We start from the raw sequence: 22,569 nt of genomic DNA, 5'->3' as shown, positions 1-22,569 counted from the left end.
ATAACAGGTATTTAAGTGCAAAAGGTATAGTCTGGACTTCGCTGTGAAGTAGAATTTCATGGTGGGAGTGGGGTAGGGGAAGGTCATTTCTGTTACATCATCTCCATTATCAGTCCTACCTGGACCTGGAAATCTGAAAATCTGCAGTTTTAACAGACTTCCCAAGCAATGTTGAACCACAGCAGGTTGAGATAAATAAAACTGCTCATGATGTAAAGCAGTTTTATTTAAGATATAAAGATAAAGTATCAATTTATAGATAGATAAAGTATCAATTTATTGATAGAGAAAGAAAAATAAAGTGCTCTAAGGGAAAGAAGGCCCTGAGATTAGAATGTCAGCTCCCCACAGTTCTCTTTGCCTTGTTTACAGCTGGATCTCCAGCACCTAGAACAATGCCTGGCACATGGAGGTAGTCAATAAATGTTTGTTCAATGAATGGATGGATGGGTGGTCAGATTCCAAAAGAGTCTTAAGAAATAGAAGTTCTTTCCATCCTACCTACCTAATGTTTTATATGGCCCAAGACTGCTTGACTTAGTTGTTGTAAAGTTAATTACAACAAAAGGTCACTCACCTCTAAAGAATCAAAGGGACGTAAAGGACAGAAATCGGCACCATGAAGGGAAACTACAGTAAGGTGGAATACACACTAGACTTGGAGTTGGAAAAGCTGTGTTCGCCTCCAAGTTCTGCTACTTCTCAGTTCTGAGATTAGAGACCAGTCATTCAACCTCCTGATTTCATCCACTATTGTCAACACTGGAAGGCCTTACTGTGAACCAGACACACATATTTACTGTTCAAAACCCAGTCTATGAGGAAATCAAGCTTTAAGTGATACATCCAAGGTCATACAATCAGTAAAACCAGACTGTTAAACCAAGCTGACACCAGAGTCCATCCACCTAACCAATACACTAGATTTTCTCTACAGAACAAGAGTAATTATCATTTCCTTCAGTGGCTGTTGCCTGGGTTTAAAAAGCCAGAGGCATTTACTGACCTTTTAGTGAATCCATAGTAGACAAAATTCAGTAAATGTAGCTGCTTTTCAAAGTCACTGGGGAACTAGGAAGAAAGGCAATAACGCCACTGCAGGACTGTGGCTGTACTTTTACATTTTGCCAAGCCCTGCCTTGTGTATTATCTCTACCTATTATGTTACTCACTCCCTACCAACCTGTGAGGCAGAGGAAGTGCTATTATTATTCTAATTTTACAGTAGGGAGCACTAGCTCAGGGACGTTAGAAGGCCTGGCATCATCACACAACTAATTATCCATAGAATGGATGTAAAAACCCCCAAATGCAAGCCCCTAGTGTCAGCCCTGGGCTATTCCAAAGGCTGAGTGCCCATCTGAATAACTGGTCAGTGTGACTGCCAGCCACTACAAAGATGACCAGTTTGTCTCCAAGAGCAAACAGCGAATTCGTTCATTTCTCTTGAGAGTGAAATTGCCCATCACCCCCAGTGTGCTGGTTCCATGGGCAGGACCTAGCTGGCCAGGAGCCCTGGATGTTGGCTGTTACTCGGGGGCAGGAAGGAGAACAGGGAGAATGGAACAAACTCCCAGCTATGATGCTTACACTTATCTCAGCAAGGGGTTGAAAGCAGAACTTCCTGGCAGTAGCCAACTGGCTCCCATCATCCCGTTTCTATCCCGAGGGTCTCAGGAGCACCCCTCAAGTGCAAGAAAGTCACTTGATTTTGTTGATGCCACTCTCAGCCAGCATCCCCTGGTGACCAGGGCCGTGTGCAGTCCAAATAAAGCGCATCTATTAAACTGCTGCCTCTTTTTCCATTTCTCTTTACAGACTGATCCAGAACACTAAAAACCTGGTGTACATTGAGGCTGGAGCATTTACAAATCTCCCTCAGTTAAAATACCTGTGAGGAATTTTCCTTTTTAAGCAATAGGGGCAGGGGATATGGGCATCTGATGAAAACTTAAACAATTAAAAGGTTGGGAAGAATTTTTAAACCACATACTTAGCAGTATTTGCATGTCTGTCTTCAGCTTTCTGATTAAAAGCTAATCAGCATTTCCTATTAACCACTATGCTGGGTGCTTTTGAATACATGTTAGTGGTTCCCAACATTTTCTTTGTCCCAAACATCCAAGAAAGATATCACCCCCTTGCAATGATTTTCAAAGTGATGGTGGTCATAGAGCAGGGAGGTCAGGACACTTTGAAAAGGGTAAGTCAGGATCTCTAAGGTGAGGTGGTGATATAGACAGGGCATAGGTGAAAGTGGGAGGGGCAATTCTGATTGGACCCCCATCCATGGTTAAAAATTCCTGACCTCATTTCCCTCATGTGTTCATTCACTCACTCAGCAAATTTTAAAATATTGCCTTGAGGTAGGCCTTGTGCCATATAAACCGAATCATTATTTTCCATTGCCCATTAAACCTTATTAAGCCCGCTAGTTAGCATTATAAGTTGAGTACCACTATAGCCTAGCAGATTTATCACCTTGCCAGCAAAACAAGAATCCCTGTAACATGATACAAATCTATAAATTAGTCACCCTGGATCTTCTCACATATCAAGTAATCATTCACAGAGAAAAAAAAATGAACATTTAACCCTCTGATATAGATGTCTATTCTCTCTTCTTCCTGATGAATTAAATTTCATAAAATCCCCAGAGGACGCAAAGTCCACCACCTCTAGCAGCCCTGCCCTGGGCCATGAGCATAGCCCCTTTGGCCGCTCTAACTCTGGATGACAATTCCTAACCCAAGTGTGCTGCTTTTCCAGACCTCCAAGGGATCTACAGGACGCATAAGCATCTGCAATATCAAATACATTGGAAAAACATAAGAAAATCCCAAAACCACATTTGACCACTGCAGACCCTTGTTATCACTGCTTTTATTAAATAGCATCTTCACCCCTAAAATACAATATTCCCCCAACCCAGTACACACTGCAGTCCAAGCCCATACTGCCTTCACCAGTCACAGAGAGGACAAGGATTCCATGTGATCTGGGGTAACAGGTAAGGAAGAGAACCAGAGAGAGCCAAAAGAGAAACCTGTATTCCTTTTCCTCATCACCAGAGTGCCGGGCAGTTCAGTTCAGCTGTCCACAGTCCATGACTGATGAATTTAAAACTCAGCTGGGAAGATCCAGATGCTGGACTTCTCTCAAGGAGTCCCATTCTTGTGTAATAAAATATCCTTCAATTTAACCTATCACTGAAGTCTCACTCCTCTTTGAAGGCTAAGTAAAAGGTGGGAGGAAAAGAGGAAGAGCCTTGAGTAGCTCCAAAACCAAAAGAATATTCCATGATCAGTGAGATACAGGGAAGAACTCCCTGAATTGCAAGGTAGCTCAATAAAGGGAGACTTTTAATAATGAGGATATGATTTCTCACATGGAGATTAATCTTCCTGAAGTGTTGGAGTTAAAACCTGTTCTAAAGTTAAGAGATGTTTTCTAGAACCATTAAGAACACAGAATACACTAAATAGCAAAAGGAAATGGAATGCAATACAATAGGAAATAGGAAAAAGACAGGCTGGAAATACAAATGCCAATGAAAGAGACCGAAGAGTCTGGCCCCATCCCCTAGATCTCTAAAAGGAGCATCTTCCCCCATAGTGTTAGGGGCTTTTAAATTCTGATCCTCAACAGCCAGAAGTGTTACTGATAAAGCCAAGCTCCACATTTTTTAATCGAATGTGAAAATAGTTATCTGCACAGTGTCTTTCTACTGTTTTTATCTTTATTCCTTAGTAACAACCCCCTATACTCACTCTGCCCACATTCCCATCCTGCCCCAAATCACAGAAGCATCTGTAACACAGGCATCCGCAAGCTTCCAGATGTTACGAAGATCTTCTCCTCTGAATTTAATTTCATTCTGTAAGTACCAGGCTGATTGCTATGCATAACAGTTTCCTATTTGCAGCTAAAATTTAGAAAGTAAATATTTCTCATTTCATTCCTCAAGGGAAATTTGTGATAACTTACACATAACCACTGTACCAGGAAATGCTTTTCAAGGGATGAATAACGAATCCATAACGCTGTAAGTAAATGTGCAAATTCAGGCCCTGCCATGCAGCTCCTACTATTCCCACTTCTAGCTTGAGGTGGGTGCTCTCTTGTCTTTCATCATGTTCCTAACTCGCTGCTGACATTCTTTCTGACCTAAAATGCCAAAGGTGAGCGGAGTCGTGTGGGATGGCAGCTAGGTCATCTGTTCATATGACAACCAACCAACCCATTAAGTTCAAAATTAATCAAATGGGCCCTGAGGATTTACAGTGACCGAATTTCCAACTGATGAAATTGTTCACCACATCGATGGACTGCTTTGAAGCTAAAAAGAGACAGCCTGGAGGGGAGTGACTGCCCTGGTAAAGAGAGCACAAAAATTTCAAGTTTCAACTGAGAAGAGGTTGGAAGGATATTCTTCAAGTAGGTAGAGTAGCTGATCAAAGGACCCTGCTCTTTCTCTTTCTCTCTGTCTCTCTCAGTCATTTTTCACCTTCTCCTTGGAACCTGCTTACTTTGTTTCTGAAGGAACACCAACTATGCCCATTCCCTACATTCTTTCATACTTGAAAATAATGTCTGCTCATCTGGTAGTCATTCATCAGGTTACCAGGCTCACAAGCCTATCCCTTCCATGCTCTTTCCTAAGGCCTAGCTACTAAACATATGGTCCATGGACAAGCATCTATAGTGTCTTCTGAGAGCTGGTAAGAAACGCAGATTCTCAGGCTCATCTCAGACCTACCGACTCAGAATCTGCATTTTAATAAGATTCGAAGTGATTCACATCACATTAAAGTTCGAGGGGCATCATGCTAAGATAATCCAACTTATTCTCTTCACTGTACACCTGCCTGACTTCCTTCCCGTTAGATCCCTGCCCTCTTCACATGAGCCACCTTCCTTTGCTCCACCATTCAGAGGCAGAATCCTGGGCACCATGTCTCATTTATCTCCAAAGCCCGGTGACCCCTGTTCAATTCTGCTCCCACATCCACATCCTCTCACTCATTCTGCTTTGGTTACATTCCATGGCAGGATCATGATAAGACAATCAGTGACTTTAAATGTCCTTAAAGAAAGAGAGAGCATGTACTGATGACCCAGAGATGAGGAGCTAGTTGTGAAACAAGAGACCATCTCAGAGGATTGTCTTTTATACAATGGATTCTAGAAATTGGTATCAATGGCGCACTGCACTTGATTAGTAATTTTACTGTGTGTAAGTATAATTCAACACATACGGTTATCATGTTACAAAGCTGTAGCCAGTATAGCCTGGACTCAAGAGTGCTGCAATCAAAAGAATACAGAGCGGCAACCAAAAATAGTTTCAAGACAACTCAAATTCTTACCTTACGTCTCTTACACATCAGAAAGGAGACTAGATCCTAGAAAAACTTCTCTACAGTCTTTCTGCTCCTCCACTTCCCTCAGGTACTGTAGCTCTTCTAGCTGTTCATAAGCCTTTCTGACTCACCATCACCTATGGATCAAGAACTACTCATTCATCATGTCCCCTGTCAGAAACAGGGCATTTACAGAGCACTGCATGCCTTGGGATTTGGGGTCTTTCTATGTCTTTACCAAGGACACAAAAGACATATAAGATCCATGTCTTTGGGAAGCTCACAATCTCAATGGGAAAAAACACGAAGGAATAATACAAGCCAGTAGACATTCACTGCGAGTGTGCGGTACACAGAAATGAGAAGTCTTTGAGAGGTTCTCTTGGGCTGTAGAAGTCAGGCTGCAGACCTGAGTGAGACCTTGCAGAATCAGTAACACGTGTATGAGTAAATATGATAAAAGTGGCTAATATTTATATAGCACTTACTAAGTGCCTACACTGTTTTAAAGTACTTTCTGTAAAACTCATTTAAATCTTGCAACCCTACAAGGTAGAGACTGTCCACCCCATGTTTAGATGAGGAAACCAAGACACTGAGAAGTTAAGCAATTCAGCCCAGGTCAAACTTCAGTCTCAGACAGTCTTGGCTCCAGAGTGATGGTCATAACCGTTAATGTGGTACCATTAGGGGCTTCCCTGGTGGCTCAGAGGTTAAAGCGTCTGCCTACGATGCGGGAGACCTGGGTTCGATCCCTGGGTCAGGAAGATCCCCTGGAGAAGGAAATGGCACTCCACTCCAGTACTCTTGCCTGGAGAATCCCATGGACGGAGGAGCCTTGTGGGCTACAGTTCACGGGATCGCAAAGAGTCGGACACAACTGAGCAACTTCACTACACTACACTTCACTATATACTGACAAGAAGGGGGTGAACATTCCAAGTGAACATGAGCAAAAGCATGGCGGTGGGAAGGAGGAAAAGAGGATGAGGCATATCCATTGGCAGTTGGAAAAGACATTGAGATGAATGCTGGGGGTGGAGGAAACACCAGATTGCAGAGGGTTTTCAATGCAGGGTTAAGGGGCTAACAGCTTAAAAATAACCCTGAAAAAAAGTATTAAGAAGAAACCACTCAGTAGAAGAGCTTTTATTCAAAGATCACAAAGAGCCTAGACTTCCTTTGATTCTGACCTAAATCTGAAAGTAATCAGGAAAACAGTAGCAAGTACCCCTCCCAGATATAAGCGCAGCCATGGGAGAGGAGGGCAACGAGAAGGGAAGGAAGAGCGAAGATGTGGAAGAAGACCAACAAGAAAATGAATGTTGAGATAAGCCATGGGGGTCTATGAGCTCACACGATGGGGCCGCGCCACCAAACCCAAGGGGAAACCAATGATTTCTTCTCACACGTCACATTTCAGCATCTTGTACACAGAGCTGCACAGTGTTTTTATTAGGGGCCATTAACTTATTTTAGTTATGATTTTAAGAACAACAGTGCCTACCAGCAGGGCATAATTGCCCCACTTCTGAAGTTAACGAGGACTGCGGCTCTGTCTCTCCCAGGGAGCCCATGAGGGATTGTGCCTCCATCTCCCTCCTCACCCTTGGCCCTTCATCTGGAAGGGAGTGATTAGTCATTTGCTTGGCACTTATTCTCAGCTGAATGGGCCTTTCTGTACATGAAGGATCATGTGGAGCACCCCGCTGGAAAAGGGTATTACATTCAAAGAGGAAAACCTTATTTCCTCAGCTATAAAGTTCAACTCTCTAATTAGAAAATAATGAAGGCAAGCCTTCTCTTCTCATTATTAGTAGTAGTTGAGATTTCGGTTTTTATGGAAGCTTTCCTGCCCTTCCCCCGCCCAGATCTTTACCAACTGTGAGCTCTTTTAATGAAAACAAAACACTTCACTTGATGCTGGAGAAGCTCAGTGGGGCTAATGCTAAAACTATGCATTATGCTCTTATGTCCCTTTAAAGCCATTTGGCTTTTCATTAAATCTCCTCAAGAGGCTACCCTGAAATGCCCCCCACCCTGAATGAGCAGGATTTGGCTGCGCCACCTTTACAATGTTCTAAATGACTTGTCATACCAGGCTCAAAAAAGGAGTCGACCTTGATTCACATCTGAACTCCTCACAGAGAAGGAAAGGTCATGGCAATCAATTCTCTAAGACCCTTCAGAGAAGGGTGGCCCAGCAAAGGAGGACAAGAGCCCTGGCTGCACCCGTGACGAGCCGCAGTGGGGAGACTGTTGGCCCTGAAGTAGAAAGCCTGGACATTAGTCCTGCCTCTAAGTCCACCCAGTTTAAGCCAAGTCACAGACCCGCAACAAACTTTCCAATGGTACTATTCATACCTCCTTGTGCAAATTCAGTTCAGTCACATTGTGTCAACCACACTGTATCACCACTTAAAAGCTCATATTCAGCAAGCCGATTATTTCAGACCATCATGAAAACGTGTCTCATCATCTCTTTTTAAATACTTTTTTGTTTGTTTTGAAAAATTTAACTGGCAAATAGAATCACTTTTCATTTGTCTTTCCACTGATGGAAGGAAAGAACAGCACTCTGAACACCCTTGCACACCTTACCTAGTTTCACCTACTATCATCATCTTGCCACATCCACTCCGTCTCTGTATGTGTAAATATACACAACATATTTCACTTTTGCCAAACCATCCAAAAGAAGTTTGTAGACATGATACTTCCTACCCAAATACTTCAGCATGTACTTCCCTAAACAGAAACATTCTCTGGAACTACAACACCATTACACCTAAGAAAATCAACATGGATTTAATGACATCATCCAACTTACAGTCTGTGTTCTAATGAAAATGTCTTTGACAGATTTTTTTAAAACTCAGAATTCAAACATTATCCATAGCTTTTATGCTGTTATGTCCCTTAGTCCTCCCAACCTCACCCCCTGGGAACTGCCCTCCTGTCTTCCTCTGCTCTGCAAAACACAAATTCCTTTGAGGGCTTAGGCCAGTTGTCTGGACTCCTCCAACTATATGGTCCTGATTAGATGTTAAATGTCTCCCTCTGCATCAGACCAGGAGGTGCATCATGTCACGCGACGCCACTCCTTGGCCGTTTGGCTGCAGAGATACTGCCAGATCTCTTCATTGTAAGGGCATGTTTCTCCCTTTGTCATAATTCAGCAAAACATCATGGGATACTTTGACTTTGTGTGACAATCCATTAGCCAACAACCTTTCACCCAGTGGTTTCAGCATTCATTCATTATTCAGTTATTATAGAGAGCTATAAGATGGTAATTTTAAATGTATCACTCCTTTACATTTATCAGCCAGCACTTTTCTGTATAAAAAAGGTTTCTCTTTTTCTTCATTCTCCTCTCTTTCTCTCTAAGTATCACTACGAAACATGGATTTTTCAAAAATGTTATTCAATGTATTGTTCTCCATTGCTCTCATTATTATTTTGAATGCATGTCACCTTTTTATTGTTGCATATGGTAAGCTGGCACGAACTTGGCTGTAGTGGAGGGAAACATAAAAACTCAGTAGTGCTGAAAAACAAGAGGTGTGCTCATATCAGAGAGAGGAATTCCTTGCTACAGAGAATGTGAGTCCCACAAATATGGGGGAGTTCTGATGAACACCCAAAACCAGGGTCATGGCGGCACCTACCAGTGACCAGACAGTTATCCACACAACCACTGCCAGGGCACCCACTGAAGCAGCATCTTCATGCATGAAGAAGTATTCAGATATAAAAGGATTTCAGCAAAGTGTCATAAGAAGAAAGGGGTGATTTTAGGATCCCTCTTTTTTAGGATGGTGTTTGCATGGGCATTTGATTAAAATTTGCTTACAGATATACTACCACAGGGCAGATTTTCTAGAAGAGTGTGTTACTGATTCCACAAGGTCTGAGTCCACCATGCAGCCTCTCTGACTTCTCTAACCCCAGAGAACTTCTCCAAGACTTCTCATTTCTGCACACCACACATGCTCACAGGGAATGTCTCCTGGTTTGTATTATTCTTTCATTACTTCATGTTTTCACTCACTGAGATTATGATCCTCTCAAGGACATGGATGGGGGAGGAAGTAGCAACCCACTCCAGTATTCTTGCCTGGGAAGTTCCTTGGACAGAGGAGCCTGGCAGGCTACAGTCTATGGGATTGCAGAGCCAGACATGACTCAGTGACTAAGCATGCAAGGATATGGATCTTACATATCTTGTGCCCTCAATGAAGACATGGGAGGACCCCAGATCCTAAGGTATGTGATACTTCCCCATTCAGTGGGGATGCTCTTTGAGACCCTGACCATCTATAAACCTAAACTAAGCTTTCTTCTTTGAAATCATTCAAAAACAAGTTGGCTACATGATCTGAGTGGGAACTATGGCAGAATGTTTGAGACTGCTATTATAACCCCAGAAATACTTTTAAAGCCCCAGAAATAGTTGGGGTTTGCTATAAGGCAGCATTCAGAATTAGAGTGTCATCTGTGATGAAGTTCTAAAGCCCGAATCTTATTTTAAATAAAAAGGTGCCACTCTCTCTGAGTCACAATTTCTGACATTTGAATAGAGAACCTAGACAATGCTTTAAAGTAAGGTGCAGTTATTGTAATAGAAGAGAGAGAAAAATTCATTTCTATGCCTGTGACAGCATCCTCAAGGCAAAGGAAGCCCTCCTCATTTAATTCTGACACCATGATGTTTTGGAGAAAAGCGATCTGAAGTGACTCTCCAGATGTTTTAAAGGGCATTTAAAGCATTCTGCAGGCTGACAGCATGAGGTTTCCCACTCACATCTGTAATTTCTCCACTCATTTAATCAAAACGAGGCAGCACATTCTATTGTCTGCAAATGTTAAGAACAGAGCTGAAGAACAGCAGCTGAAAAGGAAATAGTGAGCCTGATTATTTGGAAAGTTGGAAGAAGCAGAACCCAGAGTATAAAAAAAAAATTTTTTTTTAAGACAGGGAAAATGTTCTAATACAAAAATGCAACGATGCCAATATAGACCAGAGGTGGTTGAGGGCCCCCATGGAGTGAGTACATTTGGAGCAGCCCAGGTCTTTGAGCTGACCTACTCCATCCAGGAGAAGAAAGGCCCCCACCTCAGGAGAGGAGAATGACAGTTCAATTTAACAGGTCACTGCATTTCAGGACAGGCTGTTCAGAGCATGGAAAGGGGCGTCTTTCCCTCTGTTCTGCCAGAGATCTGGAAGCCACTGTTAAATATGATAATAGTAATCATCATAAGAGCAACACACTAAGCATTTACTTTGTTCCAGAACCTAGTTCTAAGCACTTGATGTATGTATACTGTTTTAATCTATACAACAGTCTTTTGAGCTCAAGACTATTATTATCATCCCTATTTTCAGATCAGGAAGTTGAGATGCCGAGAGGTTAAGTAACTTGCCTAAAGAAACTCAGTTCATAAGGAGTAGAGCTAGGATTTGAGCCTGGGGAAGGCTTGGGTTCAGGGCTTGCAGACTTACCTGCAAGGCTGTGCTTAGAGCAATGGCACTGTAGGCCCCACAAAAAAGTCAACTGGAAGATCTAAGATGTATCAAAAGTAGGATCAGGGTATCATATAACAGTGGTGAGGACTGGGCATTCAGACAAGCGCTGGCAGCTTTGCTTTGCAAGCAGAGTAGGGACTACCTTTCCTACAATGGAGCTCCACCACTAAGAAGGCAGGACCAGACTCTGGACTTAGTGTTGTCCAACAGACCATCTGATTTGCACCATGAAAACAATGACAGCTGCAGCACCCTATCACATATAGCCTAGGGCAAGAGGTCGCAAAGCAGCATGCCCAAAGCTCACTGGGAGAGCTTGCTGTGAAAGAGCCTTTGCAGACTTCTCTGGTGGCACAGTGGTTAAGAATTCGCCTGCCAATGCTGGAGACATGGGTTCAATCCCCGACCTGGGAAGATCCCACATGCCGCGAAGCAACTAATTCTGTGCACCACAACTATTGAGCCTGTGCTCTAGAGCCCAGGCGCCAAAGCTACTGAAGCCCGCATGCCTGTGCTCCACAAGAGAAGCCACTGTGACGAGAAGCCCGTGCACCACAGCTAGAGAGCAGCCCCCACTGGCTGCACCTAGAGGAAGCCTGTGCGCAGCAACGAAGACCCAGTGCAGCCTAAAAATAATTACTTGTTAAAAAGGAAAGTAACTCATGACAAAATAACATGCATTTCCAAAAAATGTGCCTGTTACTGGCTACCACGGCCAGGTTCTGACTCTAGGTCTGCAGGGCACCTCGTCAGGAGGTCTGAGTCTGCATTTCTGGCCAGCAACTCCAGATGATGCTGAGTCAGTGGATGGAGGAGACTGATTTGACGAACAGTAGACTAGACTCCAATTTCAAAAGTTCAGAGAAGAGACAGATATGATTTCTGCATCTAAAAGAGATTATTATAAAGGCATTCAGCCCCTAAGATGACAAGCGGGTGACAAAGAACAATATTCTAAGTGTAAAATAAAAAGAGGATTCTAGTGGGATTGTGTGGAGGAGGTAAGAAGGTTGTGTGTAATTGCACAAGACAACAGACATAATCTAAATATCAATCCCCTCAGATTCTACAATATAAATGGTTAAGGGAAACTATTGAGAAATGGCATCCAATAATCCATTACCGAATACAGTGAAGAGCGCGTGTGTGAAACTGTAAACATAGAAGAATGCCTGTGAGAGCAGAGGCAGCCAGGCGAGGCTCTTTCTCCTGTGGAAGGACAAGGCTACTGCTGCCACCAGCCTGCTGACTGAGCTCCTGCTAGATAATAGCATTATGAGAGATCTGGGAGGTTTACAAAATGAATTAAATATGATCCCCTGCAATCTCTGAACTCATTATTTTGTAATCTCTATATTTTCTGAATTTCAGTCTTAAATACCATGCTTCAACACTGAGTCCCACCTATATTATATGCTGGTTTGTTTCAGCTGTGTTGATGGAAAGGAAGGGACCCTCCCCACCTCCACACACACACTATATACATACATATACAAACACAGATAGATACAGACAGATACAATGAAGTGAAATCCTGTGCTAGTTTTATTTAACAAAGGCTAGGGAAACCTTGCAGACAGCAGCCACCTGAGGAGTTGGTGGAGACTGTTTGTCATGTCACCCCTTCCAGGCTGTCCCTGACACAGCCCATGCAGCTGCCAGCAACACTGAAAAGCAAAGAGAGCATCTTGCCAGATGCAGAAGCTTAATTTTACATCACAGCCCTTTCTTACTTGAGTCTTAAGTCATTGTTTATGGAGAACATACTCAAACATTTCCATTTGAGACTGTGGCTTTCAAACTTGCTTGGCTACGGTTCACACTAAGAAATTCATCTTATACATTACCATTTGTCCGTTCAATTCATGTAACATATATACACTGTAATCCTCCCAGGTCCCAGGCACTGTTCTACATACAGGTAATCCTGTAATGAACAGAAAAATTTGAATTCTTGTTCTCATAAAGGTTTCATTCTGCTGGGAGAGGTAGACAAGAATATAATCATGGGTCAGATGCTGATAAAGTAAATCAGAGAAGGGAGAGGGAGAATGCTGGAATGCTGGGGAAGGGAAGGGTGGTAAATAGGGCAGTCAGGAGAGGCCACACCAAGAACACAACATTAAACATAGCTCTATAGGAGGAAGAAGACGGGCCATGTGGATATTTCAGGGAAGAAAAGGCTCATCAACCAGCAAAAGTGATGTGCTAGAAGCAGCCCCAGTCAAAGTGTGTTCTGGTCTCATTTCTACCAACTGTGGACTTTAGACAGGCCACTTTCTTCTCTGAGCCTCGTTCCTTCTTTGTAAAGCGAAAGGATGCGCCTTGCTCCTCTCCCAGTTCTTTTCTGGCTCTAACATTTCCCAGCATCTGTGTTCTAAGGCATCTTAGAACTAAGACTTGCACTAAGTCTTAGTCTTAGTCTTAGTCTGGGCAGACTAATATATATGTATGTATGTATATACTTTCATGTACATAACATAAACAATGGTGGCACAAAATGTCATAAACAGTACTACCCTGATTACATGCAACGTACTCTAATATTTTCTGGTTTGTTCTATTTCATTTTGTTAAATGCTGATTGCACCCAACTAAATTGATTTCACTATCGAAGGGGTCTTAAATAACTATGCACAGACACTGAAATCTTGGTTGTGGAACAAAATATGGCATCAGTAACACCAAGGACTCATCTAAGAAAAAGAAACAGTAACTCAGTACCGGAGCCTTCTTCTGCCCTCAGCTTTCAGTGATCCGGAAAGACATACACCCACACTGGCCTGGACAACCAGAGAGAAGACTTAAGTGTTAGATGGCTCAAGCCTCCAGTTTCAGTTCTGCCACTGTTTTCTCTGATCTTAAGCAAGCTACACAGCAACATGAAGGCTTAGGTTTCTGACAGAATAGTGGGAATGACGATGAGGATTAAATCATAAAATATATGCAGAATTTTTTGCATATATTTTATTAAGTGTTTACTAAGTGCCAGATATTGATCATTATGCTGATCAACATCAGCATAAACATTTAACAAATTAGTAGTGGTGCTGGTGGCGGAGGTGGAAGTAAACTAGAGCAAGGAAAGAGTCTTATCTCAGTAGGCCCTGAGGGTCTAAAATGTTAGAAAAACTGAGCTAGATATTGTAAATGCCAGTAATTATCTTAGCAATAAATGTCACAGAAAGGAGAATGTGTGATTCCAAACTGTGTTTCTTTCCTTTCTAAAATCTCTCTCCTCCCTCTTCAGAAAACTATATGGAAATGGATTTGAAGAAATACAAAGTCATGCATTCAATGGGACAACGCTGATTTCCCTGTAAGTATGTGCTTGTTTCCCCAGCTCATGAATAAAAATGAAATATTACTCTGGCTACCAGATCACATTCAATCTTCAGCAACTAACCCAGGACAAAAATAAACTTTCAAGTGCCTGGTCCTCAGTGTAGCATGCGTGTTACTAGGCAACTGGCTGACTGGAAACCCCAGAGCACCCTGATATCAAAAACAGATGCAGCCTGGATACATTGAAGTTGACAGTTTGCTGAAATATTCAACACCCTGCTTTAGGCTCCTCCGACTCACAGCCCCGCCTCTCTAGTCCGCTCACTTGGCTTGATGGTGTGTTAGAGGCAGCACGATTTCAGTGGAGAAATTCTTCCTCCTGGGCCCACTGCAAAGATGTTGGATAAGGCCATTTACCAGCCTAATCAGCCTCAACAGGCCCATACAGAATCCCATCTCCCTACTGTGGGGGCTGGGGGCAGGGGTGGGTAAGGAGCTCATTTTCCACAAGGTGAGGGAGCCCTGCATTTTCACCACACCCTACCCTGGTGCCCAGTGTGAACAGCCTTCAACTCTAGAGAAGCATCCCTGTTGCTTCCTTCATTGTCCTCAGCCTCTCTTTCTTTCTGTGGCCCCTTTCCTAAAAAAAGTAGCTCATTCACAAAGGTTGCAGTACGGGGGTGGCGGGGAGGGGTGCGCTGCTTGACCAATAACAGGTACCAAGTAAGATGACCATCACCTTACAGTTGTCGAGAGTAAAACCTTACAACACATGAAAGGCGCAACTAAAGCCAAAGTTGAGGAAAGCAAACAGATGCAAAGGCTTTTATCATTAATAAGTCATATGTATAAACTTGGGTTCCCCTGGTGGCTGAGACGGTAAAGAATCCGCCTGCAATGTGGGAGACCCAGGTTCAATCCCTGTGTCAGGAAGATCCCTGGGGTTGGAATGGCATCCACTCCAGTATTCTTGCCTGGAGAATCCCATGCACAGAGAAGCCTGGCGGGCTACAGTCCATGGGGTCGCAAAGAGTCAGACACAACTGAGTGACTGACGCTCTCACTTTTCGTGTATAAACCATGGTCTTCACCAGTGCTTCTCCAACTGTAACAAACATAAGAATAACATGGAGATTGTTGGCACACAGATCCCAGGCCCCTCCCCCGGACATTGTAATTCAGTAGGTCTAGGGTGGGGCCTAAAAATCTGAAATTTTACCAAGCTCCCTGGAGATGCTAATGCTGCATAAGTCTATATATAGTATACTACATACTTTAATGATAAATATTAATTGAAGACCCTATTATATTGATACCATGGTATGTAGCTTGGTGGCTATGAAAACAGATCTAATAGTCACTAACTGGGACTGAAACTCCAATTCCATCATTTATCACCTTAATCTTGAGCAAGTTATTAACCACTCTAAACCATAGTGTTTCATCCATAAAGTAGAGCTGCTAATAGGTCTGGAGGATACCCCACCAAAATGAAAAGCTCTCTGTTGTATCCTCAGTACTTAGCACGTGCGTAGCATAGAGTAGGTGCTCACTTATTGTTTGTCACATTACATAGTTCATTAATTATGAATGAATGATACTAAATATGATTATGTTTTCATGCACTTAACACAGGTCTGGCACATTCTAAGTGCTCAAGAAATGGCAGCTTTTTAAAAAGCTGTCCTTCCTATCATGGAGTAGATTTTCCCTCATTTTCTTGTGGACTTGAATTCAATGCAGGTTTCACTCTGGCCAGTTGAATCTGTTTCTGCTGAATTAAAATCAGAGGCCTAGCCTCTCCAGGCACAGCACTCCCAGATGCCTCATACTGGTACTGACAAGTGTTTGCCAGGCATCAGCTGTGTTTCAAGGAACCTTCTATATTTTGAGATGAAACGAAGATGACTAAGCCCTGGTGTTTGCCCTGCAGGAGTTTACAGCCTAGAAAGAAACACTCCTAAATGGTATGTAAACTGTACACTAAGTAGTCCCTAAAACAGAAGGCAAAGTATGGCGCCTGGCCGGAGAGAGGTAAAGTCCTCTGGGATTTCAGAGGCAGAAGAGAAGGGAATTAGAGAAAGCCTCATGAGAGATGCAGACCTTGAGCTGGGCTTAACTTGGACAAGCAGAGATAGAAGGAAAATGCGCTATGTTCAGAGGACAAGAAAAGCCCAGAGGAAGGTGCTTGGGATGTGCCCCTCGCACAGAAAATAGTAGCACTTAAAAAGTCCTAGATGTGGATCAAGGACAAAGCAGGAAGGACCTTCAATGCTGGGGTAAAGAATTTGGACCCTCTGCTGCAGAAAACAAGCCTTTGAAAGTCCTGGGGTAGAAAGCATGAGAGGGCTGCTCGGGGAAAGCTGGTGGATGGGTTAGCAGGAAGGGCAGAGGGTTGGAAGGGCAGAGGGAAGGGGCAGACCAGGGAAGACACAGAAGTCAGAAGTACCTGAGGAGAGGGGATATGTGAAGTCCTTTGTGGCCCTGGTCACCTGCACAAGGAAGAAAAATAAGAGGACTGAGTATAAAATTAAGGGAAAGCAATAGATGAGGAAAAGAAGCCAGAGCAAAGTCAGAGGTGAGAAGGCAGCCAGCAGGGCGCAGCTTTGGGCGGTGAGGGAAAGCAGGGCATAAGGAGGGAGGTCCTGGTCAGCCCCTTTAGAGGCACTGAAACGCGTGTGGACTTAAAAAGGTCCCAAAGTCCCATTAGTATGAATGCCCCATACCTCATAGTTTCAAGAAAGAGGAAACCAAGATCACAAATCAGTTTGCCAAGAACACAAACCTATTTCATTCATTTATTCATTCAACACACCACATCTATTGAGCATCACCAATATGTGAGGCACGGTGTTAAGGGCTGGGTCTGCAGCGGTACAGTGGAAACAGTCCCTGCCCTCATGAAGTTTCTAGCAGAAGAGATGGACCAAAAGGCGAAAAATGAATGAACTCATTGTTGGCAGTTATAAATACCGTGAAGGAAATGACTCATTACTGAGATCTGAGAGACCACAGCGAGGAGACTGACTCTAGGTTAGGTGCTCAGGGACAGCCCTCACCAAGGATATAATATCCAGGCTGAGCCTTAAGGATGACAAGGGGTCAGCCCTGGCAATCATGAGAGGAAGCACATTACAGAAAGAGGGCACAGCATGTGCAAAGGGCCTGAGTTGAGCAGGAAAAGAAGTCGATAAACTCCAAGACTTGGGAGGAGGCTGGTGTGACTGCAGGGCCATCAGCAAGAGGGACACTGGATGAGATCATCGTGGAGATGTGTCAGGAGCAAGGCTTCAGGACGGAGGGGCCATGGGAAGGGGTCTGAATTCTCTTCTGAGGGGAAGGAGACCCACTGAAGGGTCTGAGCAGGGCAGAGGGAATAGTCTTCAAAAGAACTGGGCAAAATGTTCCAACTATACAATCCGGCCCCATTTCTGACCCCTTCCTTCTGTAGAGGCCTGTCCAGAGCTGTCCAGAACAATGACATCAGAGGACTGCAAAGTCCTCAACTATGCTGCTTACTAAGGCAGATACGGTGGAGGGGAGCAACCTCAGAAGGTTGCCCTCAGATACCGCCAGAGGTCCCAGAGTCCCTCCCTACCATTCCCTGAGCACCCCCATTAGGGAAGCCTTGGCTGGAATTTGGGGGTTCTCCCACTGTACCTCAAAAGGTCATCCTGCCTGCCTGTGTCTCTCATGCCTAGATGGCCATGCCACTCGGGAGAGTTCCCAAAGGGACCTGCGGGAAAACGTGCTAGATAAATTTGATTTTTTTTAGCCGAGTTACATAATGCAGAGTTATTGTTATACAGAAAGATCCGAGTTTTAATAAAACATGCGAAAAGCTGTCATAAAATTTGAACAATTAATTTGACCTGGCTGACACAAGGATTATTTGCTCACAGAGCCTGGTTTCAATGATTTATGACCACAACTGAACATAATTAAAACAAACCAAATCAGGAAGAAGAGCCAGGGAGGTTTGGGAAGGAAATTTTCTTTTGATTTAGATTTTAAATAGCAATTGACTCTGACAACCTCATCGCTTTGAAAGTGGAAATATACCCAGGGGATGGGACGATGTGAGACGGACAGGTGCATTGTGATGAAAGGGCTGAGGCTTCCCAAGGAAAATGCTTAGTAGAAACATATGGAAAACAGCCATCAATGGGTGAAATGCAGGGGCTTTTGCAGTTTTTAAATGGCAAGGGTGATGTGGAGTCTTGCAGAAAGATGATAAAGAAGTTGTAAAGCTACGAGATGAGCTGCCTAATTACAAAGAATCTTGCAAGGGAGGGGCAGAGGGTGTTGGTATATTTCTTCACCACTGTAACAGTGCTACTAGAAGAATCATGTCCCGTGTTCAAAATCATCATGCCAGAAATGAATGTACACTGTGCCCATTGTCCAGGGTTTTCCAGAAAGTTCTTTGAAATACCACCCTTCTCTTGTAGGAAGAAAGTGATCCAAAGTAAGCTGGCAAGTCTGAGCCCAGGGACTCCTTTCCCAGCTCCCTTGTCCCTCCAGAAGGGCCTCTGCTTGGAGACACCACCGTCAGGGCCCAGATGGGAGCTGCTTAGTGGGGCCAGGCCAAGCTGGTCCTGAGAAGTTTACTCTAAGCTGTAGGATTCTGCAGGCAAGAATACTGGAGTGGGTAGCTGTTCTCCAGGGGATCTTCCTTGACCCAGGGATCGAACTTGGGTCTCCTGCATTACAGGCAGATTCTTTCCCGTCTGAGCTACCAGGGGATCCCTAAAAGGAACAGAAGCCCTCAGGTGGCTACTCCCATTGCAGCTCTTGGGTTCCTTAAGAGCAGTAGCCTTCGACCCTTTTTTCCCTATAACACACATACCTAGTGATGATCAGACACATAGCCCAGACTGGGGTAGGAGGCAATTTTCTGTACAGGCTGTTCTTCCTCCCCTTTGTCACCCATCGAAAAAATGTACATGCACACGTGCTCAGTCACTTCAGTCATGTCTGACTCTGAGTGACACTATGGACTGTAGCCCGCCAGGTTCCTCTGTCCATGGGATTCTCCAGGCAAGAATACTGGAGTGGGTTGCCATGCCCTCGTCCAGGGGAGCTTCCCGACCCAGGGATCGAACCCCAGTCGCTTGTGGCTCCTGCATTGGCAGCCAGGTTCTTGACCACTAGCGCCACCTGGGAAGCCCAAGGAGAAATACACAGCTGAAAAAAAAAAGTCCAATTAACATGATGAAAGGGGGTGGCTTTGAATGGACGCTACTTTTCTTTTAAGATTTGCAAACATCAGTATATTACTACTAATGAACACTGAGCTCTCCAAGGTCACGATGGCTGCAAGCCTGGTACAAAGTGCGCTGCACTCGCACCCTTCAGCCTTGAACACTGGAGCAGCATTTCTGCCCTGCCCAGCTGCCTGGAGTAAACGTGCACAGCTCCAGGGCAGCGGTGGGAGTGCTTTCAGTGGTAGGACAAAAGTTTCCATTGAGAGAGGGGGAAACTGCAGGGAAAGGGCAGAGCCAAACACCCAAGATTTCACAGTTGTGCCAAAGACAAGAATGCCGTTTTTGCATTTTACCTACAGCCCCTTCTTGTCGCCTCCACCCCTGAGCACCACGTACAAGGGCTGCTCCAAACATGCATGTGTACAGCTTTGACTGTTTACATATGAGCTGAAAAACCCACTAAAGGCACTGTCCTTCCCCTCAGGGAGCTAAAGGAAAACGCACGCCTGGAGAAGATGCACAAGGACGCCTTCCGGGGGGCCACGGGGCCTAGCATTTTGTGAGTACGCTGGTGCCGCCTCCCCTCCCTGCCCGGTGCACCCCAACAGGCCTGCTCAGGGTGTCCGGTCACATCATCTCCAGCTGGGTTTGCGGGGGAACCAGTCTCTGCATGGGAAAGGACTACCCTAACAAAGCACCACCCACTAGGGATTGAAACAACAGAACTGTGCTGTCCTGCAGTTCTAGAGGCTCAAGTCTGAAACGAGGCTGTCAGCAAGCCTTCCTCCCGTGGGCGGCGAGGGACGGGCTTGTGCCAGACCTCTCCTGGCTCCTGGTAGCTCCCTTTGGTTGTGGCAGCAGAACTCCAGTCTTCACAGGGTATTCAATGTGTTTCTCTGTCTCCAAATTTCCCTCTTTGTACAGAGATACCAGTCATATTGGATTAGGCCCCATCCTCATGATCTCATTGTAACCTGATTACCTCTGGAAAGATCCTATTTCAATTAAGGTCACATTCTGAGGTACTGAGAGTTAGGACTTCAGCGTATGAATTTAGGTGAGACACAGTTCAATCAGCATCAAATATGGCGGGCCTCTTCACGTGCAGAGGGGGTCCAGTGTTCCCTGGGATCCCCTCATAAGAATTAAGGTTGAGTGAGCTCCTGTTGTGTCAGGCTCTCTGAGGATGCAAGGAGCAGAGCCAGGTTCCCTCAGTTAATAGGCATTGAGCATAAGAACACATGGGAACATTAAGAGGAACAGGAGATTGAACCAGTAGTCTCCTTCCAATGCCTTGGGAAGCCAGAAACATCCTATAGAAAACAACTGCAGCTACAGCCAGGCTTCAGGGAGAAATGCAAGAGGGCTCCAGACACGCTGCAGCTCTAACAGCAGAGGCCACCTCACCTCTCCGCAGAGGTGCCGGCCCACTACTTCCTACTCTGGCACCCCATCACTAATGCCTTCAAGCACGGCTTGAACACATCCTGTTTACCTGGCACCACGCTGCAGAGACAGTGGTGGGCTCTGGTTGACGCCCTATAAAAAAAAATTACACTATGGAGGGGAAAGAATGATAAACAGGCAAAGTGATAAACAGGCACATGACTTTAAAATGAGGAAAGTATTAAGATGAATGGAGAAGAGTAGCATGGAAGCATTTACACTAACATAGGTAAAAGAGAGCCGATGGAAATTTGCTGTATGACTCAGGGAACTCAAATTGGGGTTCTGTATTAAACTAGAGGAGTGGGAAAGGGTGGGAGGTGGGTAGGAGTTTCAAGAGGGAGGGGACATAGGTATATCTATGGTTAATTCATGTTGATGTATGACAGAATCAAACCAATATTATAAAGCAATCATCAATCAACTTAAAATAAATAAATATAATTATTAAAAATGAGAAAAGCACTAGAAAGACAGTGAGCAGTGCAGTATAGTTTATCTGTTTATTCATTGATTTTTCCAATAACTGTAAGTCCATACTATGTGCCAGGCACTGACCTAGGCATCAGAGAAACGACAGTGAGTAAGAAAAGACAAATGTCTCTGCCTTCATAGAGTGGGGAAGACAGACAAAGATCGAATGAGTAAAGAAAATATGTACTACACCAGATGGTTGTGGAATGGAGAAACTTAGCTGGCTGGGTGAAGAGAGTTCTCAGGATGGGGAGTTAGTATTTTCAGGAGGATGGTCAGGGAAGACTGTCCTGAAAAAGTGGTATTTAAGCAAATAACTGAAAGAAAGGAGGGAGCAAAGCTGTGTGCGCATCAGCAGGAAGAGCATTCCAGTTGGAGGAAACTGGGCAGGATCTGCACATGTTAGAAGGACAAAGAAGAGAATAGCATGGCCGAGTGAGCCAAGCAAGGGAAGGGCCCAGAGCAGGGCAGAGAGGTGGCGAGAGCCAGGTCAGGGGGCCTATGGCTACTCTGAGTGAGGTGAGGAGGTGCTAAGGTTTTGATGAGAGGAAGGAATGAACTGACCCAGTTACTCTTTATACCCCAGCTCCTGCTTTTTCATGATCTTGTCTGCTTTTCTATATTCCCCCATTATAAGCCCCAAACTCTACTTCTTAGCCCCTGCCACTCTCAACTCCTGATTCCTCCCTAATGCCTCTCTCCTGACTTCCTTTGGTTCCTAGTTCCCACCACTATCAACTCCTGCCACCAGTCTGACTCTACTTATTTCCTATTATCCTGAGTCTCTCGACATCCTAACTCCCGCCACCAAAACTCCCGACTTTCTCCCCTCCCCAACTTCTGGCATCATCTGCCCTACTTCTTCTCTGTTCTCCACTCAACCTCATGATTTCTGCTTCCTCGTGGCTTCCACTTCCTTGTGGCTCCTGCTCACTGCTTTCTCTGCTGTCTCTCAGCTTCTGCCATACTACCATAGGGGTCTCTGTCTACAGGTCTTATATTCAAAGTACTCCGGGCTAGCACACCCTACAGGCAGAGTTCTTACAGCAAACCGGCCACCTACTTGGGCAACAAACAGCTAAGGAGAGTTGCCTTTGGTCAGGTACAAGAAAGAGTGAGTAGGGTTGTAAGACACTCAGCATGACAGTTTTCCCTTGAAAAGCTGCTCAGCCTGCCTGCTTAGAAGTGACTGTGAGCCCTGCAGGCATTTACATTGACTTTTTCAGAACAGTAGGCCCAGTCCTAGGTCTCTTACTACCCAAAT

The 22,569-nt window shown here is 44.5% G+C and overlaps 1 protein-coding gene across 1 annotated transcript in view; it reads left to right on the top strand.

The window, feature by feature from the left end:
- LHCGR (luteinizing hormone/choriogonadotropin receptor) overlaps positions 1-22,569 on the top strand; it is a 59,251-nt gene that overhangs the window by 24,308 nt on the left and 12,374 nt on the right. Inside the window, exons 4-9 of the mRNA XM_052649278.1 lie at positions 1,819-1,893; positions 3,805-3,879; positions 3,968-4,045; positions 14,144-14,212; positions 19,870-19,944; positions 20,127-20,264. Of these exons, the coding sequence (XP_052505238.1) occupies positions 1,819-1,893; positions 3,805-3,879; positions 3,968-4,045; positions 14,144-14,212; positions 19,870-19,944; positions 20,127-20,264 (510 nt within the window). The remainder of the gene's footprint in view (positions 1-1,818; positions 1,894-3,804; positions 3,880-3,967; positions 4,046-14,143; positions 14,213-19,869; positions 19,945-20,126; positions 20,265-22,569) is intronic.

Source organism: Budorcas taxicolor, chromosome 11 (genome assembly GCF_023091745.1).
Source record: "Budorcas taxicolor isolate Tak-1 chromosome 11, Takin1.1, whole genome shotgun sequence".
Classification (NCBI taxonomy): Eukaryota; Metazoa; Chordata; class Mammalia; order Artiodactyla; family Bovidae; genus Budorcas; species Budorcas taxicolor.
The sequence above is the reverse complement of the archived record's forward strand: the minus strand, read 5'-3'. Positions and strand labels throughout refer to the sequence as shown.